The 17,355-nt window shown below is 39.8% G+C and overlaps 1 protein-coding gene across 1 annotated transcript in view; it reads right to left on the bottom strand.

The window, feature by feature from the left end:
• LOC143041549 (endoplasmic reticulum-Golgi intermediate compartment protein 3) overlaps positions 1–17,355 on the bottom strand; it is an 89,473-nt gene that overhangs the window by 35,188 nt on the left and 36,930 nt on the right. Inside the window, exon 4 of the mRNA XM_076213548.1 lies at positions 11,079–11,136. Within this exon, the coding sequence (XP_076069663.1) occupies positions 11,079–11,136 (58 nt within the window). The remainder of the gene's footprint in view (positions 1–11,078; positions 11,137–17,355) is intronic.

Genomic DNA, 17,355 nt, shown 5'->3' with positions numbered 1-17,355 from the left:
ACTCAAAGAGGGAAAGGTGCCACAAGATTGGAAAGATGCAAACATAGTACCAATATATAAAGGAGGAAATAGGGAAGATCCTACAAACTTCAGACCAGTATCCCTTACAAGCACAGTAGCAAAAATATGCAAAAAGGTCATCAGAAACAAATGGACCAAACATACATACATACATATACCAAGGCTTTTTCCCCCTTACAAGGGAGGTAGGCAAAAAGGAAAAGGCATAAAATCATTCCCACCCATTCCATCTCTGAATACATTCCACTCCCCTCCACCCTCCCTCTTATCTTAGCACCTCCTGGATGACAGGTCATCCCTGCACCTTGTCCACTGCCCTGGGTCAGAAGCAGTGTCGCAAGACACAGCACATCCATAGCAAGGCTGCTTCATTAAATCGGCGACCCCCCCTCTCCTTCCCCCCCATGCATAAAAGGAGAAGACGGGGAGAAATCCCTTTGGGCTGCGTCAAATTTTGCTCACACATACTACCCCACCCCCCATCCCCCTGCCCATTCCACCTCATGCATCACAACATCATCCATATACAACCACTCTCCATTCACCCCTACCTTCTGTCCTCTCCCGTCCTTCCTCAACAGACATTCCCCTCTTCCCCAAAGCCCCCTTCACCCCATCAATCCACCTCATCCTAGGATGTCCCCTCATGCTCACTCCCTCCACATCTGCCTTCCATACCTCTTTTACTAGTCTTTCTTCACTCATTCTTTCCATGTGTCCAAACCATCCTAATATTCTTTCATCAACCCTATCTCCCAACTCCCTTTCCACCCCTGTTCTCCTCCTCACCTCCTCATTTCTCACTCTATCTAGCCTAGTAACCCCCATCATACTTCTCAGACACCTCATCTCAAACACAGTTTGACTCTCTTCTTCTCTTATGTTCCATGTTTCTGCCCCATACAGTGCTGTTGGCACAATCACTCCTTCATACAGTCTCCTCTTAGCATCCATTCCCAAATGTCTATTCCTCATTACACTTTTCAATCCACCAAGGCATTTACTCGCTTCTTTCAATCTACATTCTACCTCCATACATTCTACCTCCACTCCCACTCCTCCCTTTCCTGCCACATTTGCACCCAAGTATCTAAAACTATCCACTTCCTCCAGTTGCTCTCCCTTAATACTCACTTCCAGTCTACTGCCACTTTCACCCCTTGTACATCTCATCACCTCACTTTTACCCACATTTATCTTTAGCTTTCTTCTATCACATACTCTCCCAAACTCTGTCACCAGCTTCCTCAATCCCTCCTTCGATCCTGCCACAAGCACAGTGTCGTCCGCATACAACAGCTGGCTCACCTCCCACTTTTCTCCATTTTCTTTAACCATCTCCAATCCCTGACCCACTACCCTTGCATTTACCTCTCGCACTACCCCATCCATGTTTAAGTTTAACAGCCAGGGCGACATAACGCATCCTTGACGAAGTCCCACCTTTACCTCAAACCACTCACTCTCTCCATTTCTAATCCTGACACAAGCTCTACTACTCTCATAAAAACTCTTGACTGCTCCTAGAAGCTTTCCTCCTATCCCATATATCTGCATAACCTCCCACAGTGCCTTTCTGTCTACCCTATCATAAGCCTTTTTCAGATCCATAAAAGCCCAAAAAACATCCTTCCCCTTTCCTATAGCTTTCTCACATATTTGTCTTACCACAAAGATCTGATCTACACAACCTCTACTCCTCCTAAATACACATTGTTCCTCTCCTAATCCTCTCAATCAATATCCTCCCATAAGCCTTCCCAACTACACTTAACAAGCTAATCCCTCTGAAACTACTACATTCACACTTGTCCCCTTTTCCCTTGTAAAGTGGAACTATTCAGGCACTCCTCCAGTCCTCCGGCACTCTACCCTCTCTCCAGCAAACATTAAATAACCTCACCAGCCAGTCCACAATCACTGTACCTCCTTTTTTTTTTAGACATTCTGCATGGCATCCATCTAGACCAGGTGCCTTACCTGCTTTCATCATCTTAACAACTGCCTTCACTTCATCCTTCCTTATTTCTCCTCCATTTTCCTCACTCATCACTCTCATTTTCTTAGCATTTCCCACTGCAACTATCTTCCCCTCCCTATCCTCCTTCACATTTAGCAACTCCCTAAAATATTCTGCCCATCTTCCCCTTACTGCCTTCTCTTCCATTATCATCTCTCCATCTGCACCTTTTACCTTTTTTCTCTACTTGATTCGCCTCCTCTTCCTCTCTTAATTTCTTTCCAAAACATCTTTTTATTACTTTCAAAATTTTCTGTCATACTCTTACCCCACTTCACATCTGCTCTCCTCTTTGCCTCCTTTACCTTTTGCTTTACTTCTCTTTTCTTTTCTTTGTACCTCTCATATGACTCCCTCGTCCTATTTTGTAACCCATCTGTGAAAGCTCGCTTCTTCTCTTCTACAACCTTCTTTGTTTCCTCATCCCACCATTCACTACCCTTCCTTCTATTTCTTCCTGTCCTTCTTGTTCCACAGACCATCCTTGCACACTTTGTGACTCCCTCCTTGAACCATCCCCATTCCTCCTCCACACCTAGCTCTACTCTATCCTTCACACCCTCCCACTCCTCCTTCAGCTTCTTCTTGTACTCCTTCTCCTTTTCATTTAAAGAGTTCACTCTAAGCACCTCCCTACCTTTTGTCCCTTTCCTCTTTCTCCATCTATCCTCCACTCTCAACTTACCTTCCACCAAAAAATGATATGATATTTCCCCACCCTCTCCCTTCGCACATGTACATCCTTAACTCTTCCTATCATAATCCTATTTACCACTACATAATCTATCAACGATCTATCTACCACCCTTCCATCCACCACCCTCTCCCATGTGTACTTGTGCTTGACTTTCTTCCGAAACACTGTATTTGCTATCAACTCTCTTTCTAGGCACATTTTCACCATAAACTCTCCACTACGATTCTTTCCTGGAACTCCACATTTCCCAACCACTCCCTCAATTGGACCATTTCCTACCCTAGCATTAAGGTCTCCCAGTACTATTACATTGACATTTCTCCCTAAATCCTCTTTGCACTCATTTAAATCTATCCAAAAGGCCTTCCTTTCTTCTACACTCTTCTCACTACCAGGCCCATATGCACTTACAAAGACCCACATCTCCTTTCCCAGTTTCACCTTCATCCACATTATCCTTGAGGAAACCTCCTTCCACTCCACTACACGTTTACCTATCTCTTCACTTACTAGAATAGCCACCCCTTCCCTCCCTCGCCCTCTCTTCACTCCTGATAACCTCCCACTTACACTCCCAAACTTACACTCACCCTTCCCTTTCAACTTAGTTTCACTCAAAGCCAACACATCCATCTTTCTTCTCACAAACATACCACCTATCTCTTCCCTTTTACTCTCATCTGTACCACATCCACACACATTAAAAGACCCAAACCTTAGGGTGCTGGTCGGAAAACTCCCAGGCCCTCTTATGCCTTTACTTTTTCGTTTAGGAATGTCCCCTGTGGGGCTACAAGGAGAAGGATGCCTAGTCCCAATCCCCGTCCCTTTCTTCTCGCCTCTTACGATCCAAGTGGAAATACTTGGTGGCAGTATTCTTTTCCCCCACCACAGGGAATTCCCCCACAGCAGAAAATGAATACCCAGAGAAATGGTACAGGACAGCAGCAAGGGGTTGGGGGACAGCATAACGGAGGGACAGTCGTAGTATAAAAGTGTCATCATTTCTCTATGAACAGAGTTTTCCTCTATCAGACAAAATGATGTGTGGCTCTGGTCCATAGGGGCGCCCCATATAGACCCTAAAGTATCAACTGCATGCTACTTTGCCACAATAACAAGCAGCCAAATATGAAAATGATAAAATAGCTTTTATTAAATACTTCGTCAAAACATGATCAGGATCCTATCAGGTCTTTGGTTAAAATGATAAAGAAAACAAAAACAAATGAAACAGAATATTTAGCAAAATTAGACAGATGGTCTAAGGACATGATTTTTATGATGAAGGATTCAGACTGGAAAGAAAGTAGATCTGGTGACAAGTTAAAAGTTTTTCAGGTCACTATGTTAATAGCACTTGCACTGTTAGTATACAGCAATGATGAGATGACTGCAGAAAAGCTATACAGGGATCTTAACCCCTTCCATACGGTGCCACATACGTAGGTGTCATGAGGAGCAAGTGGATACGCGAGGCTGCCATATCGGCGTCTTGATTATATTTATTGTAGTTGCCCCTCTGTAATGACATACTCTCTAAACTGTCTGTAATCACATTTTCTATGGTTATCAAAATTCACGGGTGAAAGAGAGAACGATCGATATAAGCGGTGACTATATTTTATGATGCGAGTATTATTACAACACGTACGGCTGGCATCGGCTGCTGCCCGCGAGATTTAAGGCCCGTACTGAAGAGGTTAATAAAGCAATGGACTTAGGGGAAATTGATTAACTTTTACAAGATTATCAAGAAAGTAAATCAATTAGTCCATATGTCATGACAATACGAATGCAACAACAGAAAGAAACTAGGAACTCTAGGAGTGAAAACAGAGAGAGGATCTGAACATAGAGTTAGAAGCACTTAAAAAATGCTAAAATTGAATGCCATAATTGTAATAACTGGGGACATAAAGCACGAGTGTTATTATGAGACTATTTGCGGGAACTGCAAATATGAGGGTCATGATGAATCATTGTAGAAACCCACATCTATGTTTGTATCACAATAGAGTAGGACATTGAATATATGATTGTAAAGTAATGCCAAATTTTCATATTCACCCAGAAACAAGAGGAAAACCTCCAGACACAAAATAAAACACTACAGAGCTAACCCTAGAGCAACAAGTAGACATTATAATACAATGGGCAGTGATGTAAAAGAAATCAACACCAAAGACAATCTTAAACATAATATAACAATTGGAAGGACTTCTGTAGGACCCATCATTGTGGGTAGAGTATTCAATAGACCTATTCAAATATTTATCAATACAGGATCAGTAGTAAATGTTGGAACTAGCAAAGTTTAAACCTATTGAAATTAGGAGTGAAAATCCTGGAACCAATCCATTAAACATTACAATGAGTAACAGTTAAAAACATTAGGTAAGACTGGGTTAGATGTTATTTTGTATAGAAATGAGCACTTACACATTCCAGTGATAGTTGTAGAAGAATCTGTTTTCCCAGGAGATCTATTGATAGGATTTGCAACTATGAGAAAAGAGGACACGATCATATGTCTAGCTGAGTTAGGGATCTTAATGAAATCACAGTTAATCCCATTTTTAAATCAACCAGACTTAGAGCCAGTATCTGTGATAACAGAACCTATTGAGACAGATGGGGAAGATAATAATGCTAGCTTGGATGGTAGTAGGGCAGAGTGGTCTATTCATGAACAGATAACATCAAAAGAAGAAAAAAAGCACATATATTGAACACAACACAGGTGTTCAAGAAATCCCAGAAATTAATCAGAATTCATCAACTCCAAATGAAGCTTTGCTGATTGTGGAAGGTGGCATAATAAAATTGACATTATTGCACTCCAGAGCAATTAACAGTGTAGTAGTGCAGTTGAAAGGAGTCACTGTAGATTAAAAAAATTGAACCATCCTAGAATCATTTAGGATAAAAGGTTTGAAATTGGATTTTGGGATTTATTAGACACACAAGAACAAGGTAGAAATATTAGAGATTAATACTTTGAATAAGGACATAGTCTTAAGAAAAGGTACATAAATAGAATATTTTCAAGTCTGTCCAAGACCCATTAAGATTTTAAATGAGAGTCCCAAGGAGGTGGAATACCCAATATCATCAATCTGTTCAATTCAAGAAGAAACAGATTTGGGAGAGGAATACAAGAGTTAACTAGAGCCTACTTGTTGCCCTGAGCTGCAAATAAGTTTGATTACATTGCTTGTGAAGCACAATAAAGCTATTGTTTTGCCTGGGGACACCTTGAGCAAAAAACTGTTTTAAAACATCAGATCAAATTAAAACCAGGGACTCAACCTATCTATATACCTGCCTAGAGATAACCACATTCCAAGCTAGCCATTGTAGATAAATTGATCACTGAAATGTTATCACAGGATATCACAGAACCAAAAGTGAATGGAACTTACCATTGATTCTAGTGGCAAAATCAGGTGGTACCATGTGTCCAGTTATTGACTATTGGGAACTGAATAAACAGACAATACCTGATAGACTAACATTGACAGTAACGGAAGATTCACAGGATTATACAGCATTTTCTACAATAAAAGGGCACTATGCGTTCAAATGAATGCAAATTTGGGTTATGTAATAGTCCATTAACTTATATGAGATTAATGAATTCAGTACTAGATGGGTTGTTAGGAAACAATGCCAATGTATTTCTAGATGATATTTTAATAGTTTCCCAAACAGCAACTAACTAAACACTTTAATTAGATTTGGTATTCTCAAGACTAGTTCAAGGTTGAAAGTAAAACTTAAAAAAAGTAAGTTTTTGCAGGACAGTCATTTATTTCAGACATAAGATATACAGACATGGATTTAGTACAGTGAAGTCAAAGGTAGAAGCAGTAAAGAACTTTTGTCGAGGAAAGATTCAAAGTTCATTTAGGGACCTGCACAACAAGCTTTTGAGAAGTTGAAAAATAAACTTACTAGTTCTCCAGTTCTCAAATAATTATTATAAAGAGTTCATTCTTTGTACTGATGCTTCTGATGTAGGGTTAGGAGGCATATTGGTGCAAGAGAGATGGAAAATTGAAACCGACAGCTTTCACCTTTCCTTCTCAACAGATAATGTAAAAAGAGTGTGTACCTCCTGTAAAGTCTGTGCACAACAAAAACCATAATTCTATTGTCCAGTAAAAGGGGTCCTCATAGCCACCCAACCGATGAAATGCCTAAGTATTGACATCAAGGGAACTTTGCCCTCTGCCATACATATATACATATACCAAGGCTTTTTCCCCCTTACAAGGGAGGTAGCCAAAAAGGAAAAGGCATAAAATCATTCCCACCCATTTCATCCCTGAATACACTCCACACCCCTCCACCCTCCCTCCCATCTTAGCACCTCCTGGATGACGGGTCATCCCTGCACCTTGTCCACTGCCCTGGGTCAGAAGCAGTGTCGCCAGACACAGCACATCCATAGCAAGGCCGCTTCATTAAATCGGCGACCCCCCCTTACCGTCCCCCCATTGCATATAAGGAGAAGACGGGGAGAAATCCCTTCGGGCTGCAAAGAAACTTTGCTCACACACACTACCTCACCCCCCATCCCCCTGCCCATTCCACCTCATGCAATCACATCATCATCCATATACAACCATTCTCCATTCACCCCTGTCTTCTGTCCTCTCCCGTCCTTTCTCAACAGACATTCCCCTCTTCCTCAAAGCCCCCTTCACCCCATCCATCCACCTCATCCTAGGACATCCCTTCATGTTCACTTCCTCCACATCTGCCTTCCATACCTCTTTTACTAGTCTTTCTTCACTCATTCTTTCCATGTGTCCAAACCATCCTAATATTCTTTCATCAACCCTATCTCCCAGCTCCCTTTCCACCCGTTCTCCTCCTCACCTCCTCATTTCTCACTCTATCTAGCCTAGTAACCCCCATCATACTTCTCAGACACCTCATCTCAAACACAGTTTGACTCTCTTCTTCTCTTATGTTCCATGTTTCTGCCCCATACAGTGCTGTTGGCACAATCACTCCTTCATACAGTCTCCTCTTAGCATCCATTCCCAAATGTCTATTCCTCATTACACTCTTCAATCCACCAAGGCATTTACTCGCTTCTCTCAATCTACATTCTACCTCCACCTTCACTACACCTTTTCCTGCCACATTTGCACCCAAGTATCTAAAACTATCCACTTCCTCCAGTCGCTCTCCCTTAACCACTTCGGTACGGGACTTAAATCTCGCGGGCAGCAGCCAATGCCAGCCGTATGACGTGTCGTAATAATAATCGCATCATAAAATATAGTCACGGCTTATATCGATCGTTCTCTCTTTCACCCGCGAATTTTGAAAACCACAGAGAATGGGATTCAGGGCGCATTTGGGAGAATGTAAAAACACAGGGGCGACTACAATAAATATAATCAAGACGCCGATATGGCAGCGTCGCGAATCCACTTGCTCCTCATGACGCCTACGTGTGCGGCACCGTATGGAAGGGGTTAATGCTCACTTCCAGTCTACTGCCACTTTCACCCATTGTACATCACATCACCTTACTTTTACCCACATTTATCTTGCTTTCTTCTATCACATACTCTCCCAAACTCTGTCACCAGCTTCCTCAATCCCTCCTCCGATCCTGCCACAAGCGCAGTGTCGTCCGCAAACAACAGCTGGCTCACCTCCCACTTTTCTCCATTTTCTTTAACCATCTCCAATCCCTGACCCACTACCCTTGCATTTACCTCTAGCACTACCCCATCCATGTATAAGTTGAACAGCCAGGGTGACATAATGCATCCTTGACGAAGTCCCACCTTTACCTCAAACCACTCACTCTCTCCATTTCTAATCCTGACACAAGCTCTACTACTCTCATAAAAACTCTTGACAGCTCCTAGAAGCTTTCCTCCTATCCCGTATATCTTCATAACCTCCCACAGTGCCTTTCTGTCTACCCTATCATAAGCTATTTCCAGATCCATAAAAGCCCAAAAACATCCTTCCCCTTTCCTACAGCTTTCTCACATATTTGTCTTACCACAAAGATCTGATCTACACAACCTCTACCTGTCCTAAATCCACACTGTTCCTCGCCAATTACTCCCTCTGTTCCTCTCCTAATCCTCTCAATCAAGATCCTCCCATAAGCCTTCCCAACTACACTTGACAAGCTAATCCCTCTGAAACTACTACATTCACACTTGTCCCCTTTTCCCTTGTAAAGAGGAACTATACAGGCACTCCTCCAGTCCTCCAGCACTCTACCCTCTCTCCAGCAAACATTAAATAACCTCACCAACCAGTCCACCATCACTGTACCTCCCTTTTTAAGACTTTCTGCATGGCATCCATCCAGACCAGGTGCCTTACCTGCTTTCATCATCTTAACAACTGCCTTCACCTCATCCTTCCTTATTTCTCCTCCACAAACAATAAATACATACTTACAGTTGTTGATGAATACTCACATTTTCCCTTTGCATTTCCCCATCTAAATATGTATTCAAAAACATTGATCAAATGTCTTGAATCTATCTTTAGCCTTTGTGGAATGCCCAGTTTTATCCATTCAGATCAAGGTCCTTCTTTCATTTCCCAAGAACTGAAGATGTACCTCTCCCAGAAAGGGGTTGCAACAAGCAAAACGACACCTTATCACCCAATGGGTAGCGGCCAAGTCGAGAGATACAATGGCATTATTTGGGACTCATGGGTTGAAGAATCAACACTGGGAGATGGTACTTCCTGAGGTTTTATATTCAGTAAGATCGCTCTTATGTACTGCAACCAATAAGACCCCACATGAACGTTTCTTTAGGTTTCAACGACGTTCTAGTCTTGGAAATACATTACCATCATGGCTTTTGACCCCTGGACAAGTATTACTGCGATGACGTTAGGTCTAGTAAATACAAACCATCAATTGACCAGGTAGCTTGTTGATGTGAACCCAATGTATGCAAACATCAAATATCCAGATGGGAGCAAGTCCTCTGTGTCTACCCGTGACTTACCTCGATGTCCTGAGAGTCCAACAACTCCAGTACACCAGAGGAAAGCACAGAACAATATGGAGACCCCAGACTCACCAAAATTCCAAGATACACAGCCTCTTAGCAACCATGACTCTCATGTACCCACTGAGCCCATTGTGTTAAGGAGGTCAACTTGGGGATGTCAAAGCCCCTTATCGTTATGGGTAGGATTAAACATGATTTGTTTGAAGACATCTATCTGGAATTCATTTATTTTGTTAATGTTGAATTTCTCTAGGAGAGAAGGATGTGATAATAATTAGTTGTTGCCAACTCTGATTAGCACTACCGTTTTCACATTTGGCAACACTATGTATCGTTATTCACATATCGGTAGTTATTTTGTCTGTCTCTATGTTACAGATAATGATAGCCTGGTATTTGTTTAATAAAGCTTGGAATTTGCCATCAAGCATTTCAGTCTCATTTCAATCACTACAGAGAGACCTGGACAAAGTCTGGGAATGGAGCCAAAATTGGAAGTGAACTTCAACATCAATGAAATTAGCCTTTTACTACTTGGATGAGGAAATGGTAAAGAAAATATTAGTCACACTGGTAAGACCAAAATGTATGCTGTGACACTAAGGACATCCAGTACAAAAAAGAATATAAAGAAATTAGAAAGAATCCAAAGAGCAACAACAAAGATGGCACCAACAATCTCTAAATTGACATATGAACAAAGATTGTCCACACTGGAACTACCAACCTTAGAACACAGAAGAGAAAGAGGAGATCTACTGGCTATTTACAGAATTATGAAAGGGATGGAAGTCCTTGACAAAGAAGATTTATTAAAGTTGGATAAAAGAAAAACAAGAGAACATGAAGAGAAACTCGAAAAGGATAGTTACAGAAGAGACCTGAAAAAGAATAGTTTCCAAGACAGTGGTAGATATCTGGAACAAATTGGATGTGGCAATAGTGTGCAAAAACTATACAAGAATTTAAGAACAAACTAGATGCTGAAAGATACAAAGACCGGTCACTACAAGCATAGCTCTCTTCCCGTATAGTACAACTAGGTAAATACCCATGCTTTATGAAGCCTGCGTAGGCATCATCGTACCGAAGTGGTTAAAAGTGCACAATAGTTGAATCTGACAGAGATCTTAGCCTAATTGAGAGACTGAGTGCCAGCCACTCTAGACAGAGGTAAGAGTTCTGATAGGCCTTGAGGATGGATGGCAGCACAATGATTCCCTGATGTCTGTCTCACAAAACCACCTTGTGCAGATTCTCATCAATGGTCCCTATTTATTTCTTCATAATAATACAGTAAAGAAAAGAAAATCATACTTACTGTGTAAATGACTGTGTTGGAAGGATTTCCCAGGAGCAAAGTGAAAATTGCCACCAACCTGTAAAGAAATATATGATTTACATATGATTTCACTCATGGAAAAATATACATACATATACCAATGTCTTTTCCCCCTTTACAAGGGAGGTAACCAAAAACCAAACACATAAAATTCATTTCATCCCCACATACTCCACTCCCATTCACCCCCCTCCCTCCCTCCCTCTTATCTTGGTTCCTCCTGGATGATCATCCCTACACCTCACCCACTACCCTGGGTCAGAAGCAATGCAGCAAGACAGCACATCTACAGTAAGGCCACTTCATTTAATAGGTGACCCCTCCCTCCATCTCCATCCCTCATACAGAAAAAGAGAAGGGGAGAACACTGGGCAAAAAATAGAACAGACAAACAGGGAGGAAATGTCATGATATTGACCAAAATGGTTTAAATGTGACAAAGATAAATGAAGGCAAATATAATGTGGAATTAATTATGATTAAAGCTGTAAATAAAAATATCAAAAGTACAAAATTTGTAGTAGTATATGTGCCATCAAAAACACAGGCTCGGTCTGATGGTACATACATACATACATATACCAAGGCTTTTTCCCCCTTACAAGGGGGGTAGCCAAAAAGAAAAAGGCATAAAATCATTCCCACCCATTCCATCCCTGAATACACTCCAGACCCCTCCACCCTCCCTCTTATCTTAGCACCTCCTGAATGGTGATCATTCTAAATTACTGGAAGACACAATGAATGTTCTAAATGAGTTACTGAAAGAGAGTGGTAACATAGTAATTATGGGTGACTTTAACACAAAGGATATAATCTGTGAAGAAATGATAGTAAAGAGGGAAGAAGAACTTTGAAGCAACATTCTGCTGGATATAACCATCGAATATACCTTAACCCATTCAACTCCGATGACAAGATGTCTTGTCATTTGGTCAAATAAAACAAAAAATCATAAAACACAAAAATGTTTGATCAAACACCAGAAAAATATGACGTCAATCCTCGCTTCGCTGCGAGCGAAGCGAGGATTGACGTCATATTTTTCTGGTGTTTGATCAAACATTTTGGTGTTTTATGATTTTTTGTTTTATTTGACCAAATGACAAGACATCTTGTCATCGGAGTTGAATGGGTTAACACACACACACAAGACACCAAAGTGAAAGGAAGTTCAGCGATTGAGCGCTGATCTAGCAGTTTTGTCACTGACATGAAGGAAACCACTAGTTGTTATTGTGTGGGATGTGTAGACTATATTTCTCATGTGACCAATAAGGTTAAGGACAGAAGTCATATTCCTGATTTTTGCCAGGTTATTACCAGACATTTTGCTTTCCTGTGGCCACATTTTTTTGTCTGGACTAATGATTTTTTACAGTTTAAACACAAAACTATTATGCACCCCTGATTTAATTTTCATAAAAATTGATACATTATTTTTTTTTTCTTTCGTAAAAAAAAAAATTAAGATTTTTACCTGGACCTAAAAAACTATATATTCGTGAAAAACTATTTAAAGGAAAAGAATCTCCTTTGTATGAGAGTTAAAAAGACACCAAAAGGAAAAATACTGCCTATTCTCATTTGTATATGACAAATAGTATGTTCACTCAAAAGGAATCAGATATATATATTTTTTAAATATTAATAAAAAATCACAGATCCTACAAGATTCAGAGAAAAGGAATTTGAATAAGCAGTTTTGAAGATATTTTTCTGGTTTTTATGCCACAAGAATTTTTAAAATATGGAGTAATAGAAGTTGAGATATAAAAATTCTAACCTTTAAATTTTAGTTTTGAGAAAAATACATGTTTATGTTCAGGTGACTATGCACAGTACTATGATTTGTTCCTTACCTTACACCTGATAATGTTCAAGAGGTCTGATTTTCAAGGAAGGTCATTCAGGTCACCTCAGTCCACTTTTATGGGAAAGGTGTATTTACCTAGTTGTATTTTACGGGAACGAGAGCTATGCTCGTATTGACCCATTTTCATATCTCTCCACATCCAGTTTATTCTTAAAATCGTGTATAGTTCTGGCATTCACCGTTTCTCTGCTTAGTTTGTTCCAGACATCAACCACTCTATGTGGGAAGCTATTTTTTTCAGGTCTCTTTTGTAGCTGTCTTTCTTTAGTTTCTTTTTGTGTCCTCTTGTTTCTCTTTTGTCCCACTTTGATAAGTTGTCTCTGTCAAGAATTTACAACCCTTTCATAATTCTGTAACTGGTCAACAAATCACCTCTTTCTCTTCTCTGTTCCAGTGTTGACAGATATAATTTCTCCAATCTTTGTTCGTATGTCAAATTTGACAGTCTAGGTGCCATTTTTGTTGCTGCTCTTTGGATTCTAACTTTATGTTCTTCTTTGTGCTAGGTGCCCACAGTGTTGCAGTATATTCTAGTTTAGGTCTTATCAGTGTAACACCTATTTTTTTTTACCATCTCCTCATCTATGTAGTAGAAGGCCACTTTTATTGATCTTAATAAATTATAAGTCTCTCCAAATAACTTATTGACATGTTTATCAGGTGTCAAGTCGCTTGAGATGATTACTCCCAGGTCCCTTTCTGAATCAACTTTTTTGTTTCCAATCTTATATTGACTCAATACTCTGTTTTTGCTTTTTCCAAATTCCATTATGCTACATTTTTTAATGTTGAAGTTCATCTCACATCTCCAACTCCATTCCCATATCTTGTTTAGGTTTTCTTGCAGCGATCTACAATATTCTTCTGTTCTTACTTTCTTTAGTAATTTGGCATCATCAGCAAAGAAGTTTATGTAACAATTTACTCCCTCATCCATCTCATTTATATATATATGGCAAACATTAAAGGAGCCAATACAGAGCCTTGCGGGATGCCACTTTTCATATCTTCCCAGTTCAAATTTTTGTCTCTAAGTACCACTCTCATTTTTCTCCCAGTTAAGAAACCCTTTATCCATTCCAGCAGCTTACCTTGTATTCCTATTATTTCAATTTTTCTTATTAATTTTTTATGTGGTACTTTGTCTAATGCCTTCCGCAAATCCAAGAAGGCGCAGTCTGCCCAGCCATCTCTTTCTTGTATTATCTCATTTAATCTCAAGTAAAAGCAGATTAGGTTTGTGGTGCACGATCTTTAACTTCTACAGCCAAATTGTTTAGGATTTACCATTTTATTTTCTTCCAACTGTTTGGTCCATTTGTTTCTGATGACTTTTTTGCATATTTTTGCTACTGTGCTCATAAGGGAGTCTGAGGTATGTAGGATCTTCCCTATTTCCTCTTTTATATATTGGTACTATGTTTGCATCTTTCCAATCTTGCGGTACCTTTCCTTCTTTGAGTGAGAAGTCTATTATCTTGTGTAGTTTATCTGTCAGTTCATCTATACACTCAGTATCCAATTTGCGATTCCATCTGGTCCATGCGAACTCCTGATATCTAGGTTTTTTATTTGGTCTCTTATTTCTTTTTGTGTGTGAGGTCATCCATTTTCCCACACAGAGTGATCGATGTCTGGAACAAACTAAATGAGGAAACAATGAGAGTCAAAACTATACAAGATTTTAAGAACAAACTGGATGCGAAGAGATACGAAAACAGATCACTACAAGCATAGCTCTCGTCCCGTGAAATACAACTAGGTAAATACATACTCCCTTTCCCCCTATCCCCCACCCACTCCCTTCCATGCATCACATCTCTACACAACCATTCTCCATTCACCCCTCCTTCCTTCCTCAACAGACATTCCCCCCTTTCCCAATGCCCCTTTTACCCCATCCATCCATCTCATCCTTGGTCACCCCCTCATGTTCACTCCTTCCATCTCTACCTTCCACACTTCTTTTACTAATCTTTCTTCACTCATTCTTTCCATGTGTCCAAACCATCCCAATACTCTCTAATCAACCCTATCTCCCAACTACCTTTCCACACCTGCTCTCCTCCTCACCTCCTCATTTTTCACTCTATCCACCCTAGTAAACCTTGACATACTTCTCAGGCATATCATCTTAAAATCAAAATTAGCTTATACCAACATAGATGGATTAATCTCAGGATTAAATGAACTAAACAATTCCCTGTCAGAAGCAAAACCAGATGTAATGGGAATTGTGGAGACAAAATTAAGGGGTCCACTAGTACCAGTGTTGGACATGGATTATATAATCACTGGCTTAGAAATAGGGGGGAGAAACAAGGTGGAGGAGTCATGTTCCTGGTTAAGAAAAATTTAAATGTGACAAGAATTACATATGGGGAGAACAGGGCAGAGATGATCACAATAAAAGTCCAAGATAGTGACATGAAAAGCAGAAAGTTTACAGTGATTTATGTGCCCCCAAAAATGGGGTCTTGGAGAGAGATTATTCCAAAATGCTAGCTACAAGATCTTCATTAAATGAGATGCTGAAGGATGGAAGAAATATGGTACTTATGGGAGACTTTAATTGCAAAGAAATATGTTGGGAAGAGGTGTCATTGAAAGGTGAAGAGGACAAATGGGAAAATGTATTACTTCACATGACTATAGGACATACAATGACAAAATGAGTAAATGAAAACACTAGATTTAGAAATAATAAAGAACTGTAAAGACTAGATTTATTATTTATGTCAGAACCTGAAATAGTAAGACAAAATTTAATGAAAGACACCAATTGCTATTCAAGCTAGAACTAAAAGAGGAAATATCTATAAAGAGAAATGAGAAACACAGAAAAGGAAGACTGATGTATAGTAAAATGGACTTTAAGAAACTTAGGAAATTTTTTCTTAAAGCGAGATGGGAAAAATTCTACAATGAAGAAACACATACATACATATACCAAAGGTTTCCCCCCCTTTATAAGGGAGGTAGCAAAACCAAAGGTTTCCCCCCCCCTTATAAGGTTGCTAGTCAAGCAAGATCCAACCCAAAGGGTTTCTTTCATCTCTATAGAACAGAAAATAAAGAAAGAATAGGACCAATTAAAAATGATGAAAATGTCATGATAGAATCAGAGGAAAAAATGAGTGAGGAGTTTAACAACTATTTTCTATCTGTGTTTACTAATGAGAGGTTAGATAGAGTACCTGACTATGATCCAATTTTCAGAGGGGATGAAGAAAGTAGTCTAATATCAGCATTAGTAAAGTAGTAGTCAAGCAGATTGAATGACTTAAAGCTACAAAATCCCCGGGTCCAGACAATTTTTTTCCAAGAATGCTAAAGGAGTGTAAATTTGAAATCTGCGACCAGTTAACTGAAATTTTTAATAAATCAGTAGACACTGGTTTTGTGCCTACTGGTTGGAGGCAAGCAAACGTTGTTCCTCTCTTTAAGAAGGGAGATAGATCGTCTATATGCAACTACAGGCCAATCAGTTTGACATCGGTTATAGGAAAACTGCTTGAATCAGTAATAGTAAATAGACTCGAAGAACACATCGAAAGACATAATTTAATTCATGATTCCCAGCATGGTTTCTCCAAGGGTAAGTCATGTGTGAATAATATTCTATCCTTTTACACTAAAGTATATAAGGTGTCAGATAACAATGATAATTACGATGTTATTTACCTTGACTTTAGCAAAGCGTTCGACAAGGTGCCACACCAGAGACTACTAAATAAAATCAAAGCCCATGGCATAGGAGGAAAAGTGTTAGAATGGATTAGAGCTTGGATTAGTAACAGAAAACAGCAGGTCACCATAAATGGAGTAAAATCTAGGTGGGGCAATATTACTAGTGGGGTCCCCCAGGGCTCAGTTTTGGGTCCCTTGTTGTTCATTATGTACATAAATGACTTAGATGAAGGGATAAATAGTGATGTTAGTAAGTTTGTGGACGACACTAAAATGGGACGCCTAATTAGGTCAGGAGATGACAGAGATTCTGCAGGATAATCTTAACAAATTGTTCACATGGTCAGTGAAATGGCAAATGAACTTCAATATCTCTAAGTGTAGCGTATTAAACGTAGGGCTACACAGCTCCGAAAACAGATACAGCTTAAATAACATGCTTTTAGAGAAAACCGAGTGTGAGACTTGGGAGTTCTAGCGAGTCCAGACCTTAAAACCAGGAAACAGTGCATTAGCACCAGGAATAAAGCTAACAGAGCATTAGGTTTCATTGCTAGGACGGTAACGAATAGAAGTGCAGAGGTAATTATTAAACTCTATCTAGCGATAGTTAGACCCATCCTTTACTATGCGGTACAGTTTTGGTCTCTGTCCTACATAATGGACATCAATTCACTAGAATCAGTACAG

This window comes from Oratosquilla oratoria, chromosome 31 (genome assembly GCF_046742065.1).
Source record: "Oratosquilla oratoria isolate Oo_2021 chromosome 31, ASM4674206v1, whole genome shotgun sequence".
Lineage (NCBI taxonomy): Eukaryota > Metazoa > Arthropoda > Malacostraca > Stomatopoda > Squillidae > Oratosquilla > Oratosquilla oratoria.
Note: the sequence above shows the minus strand (reverse complement) of the source record. Positions and strands in the feature narration are given on the sequence as shown.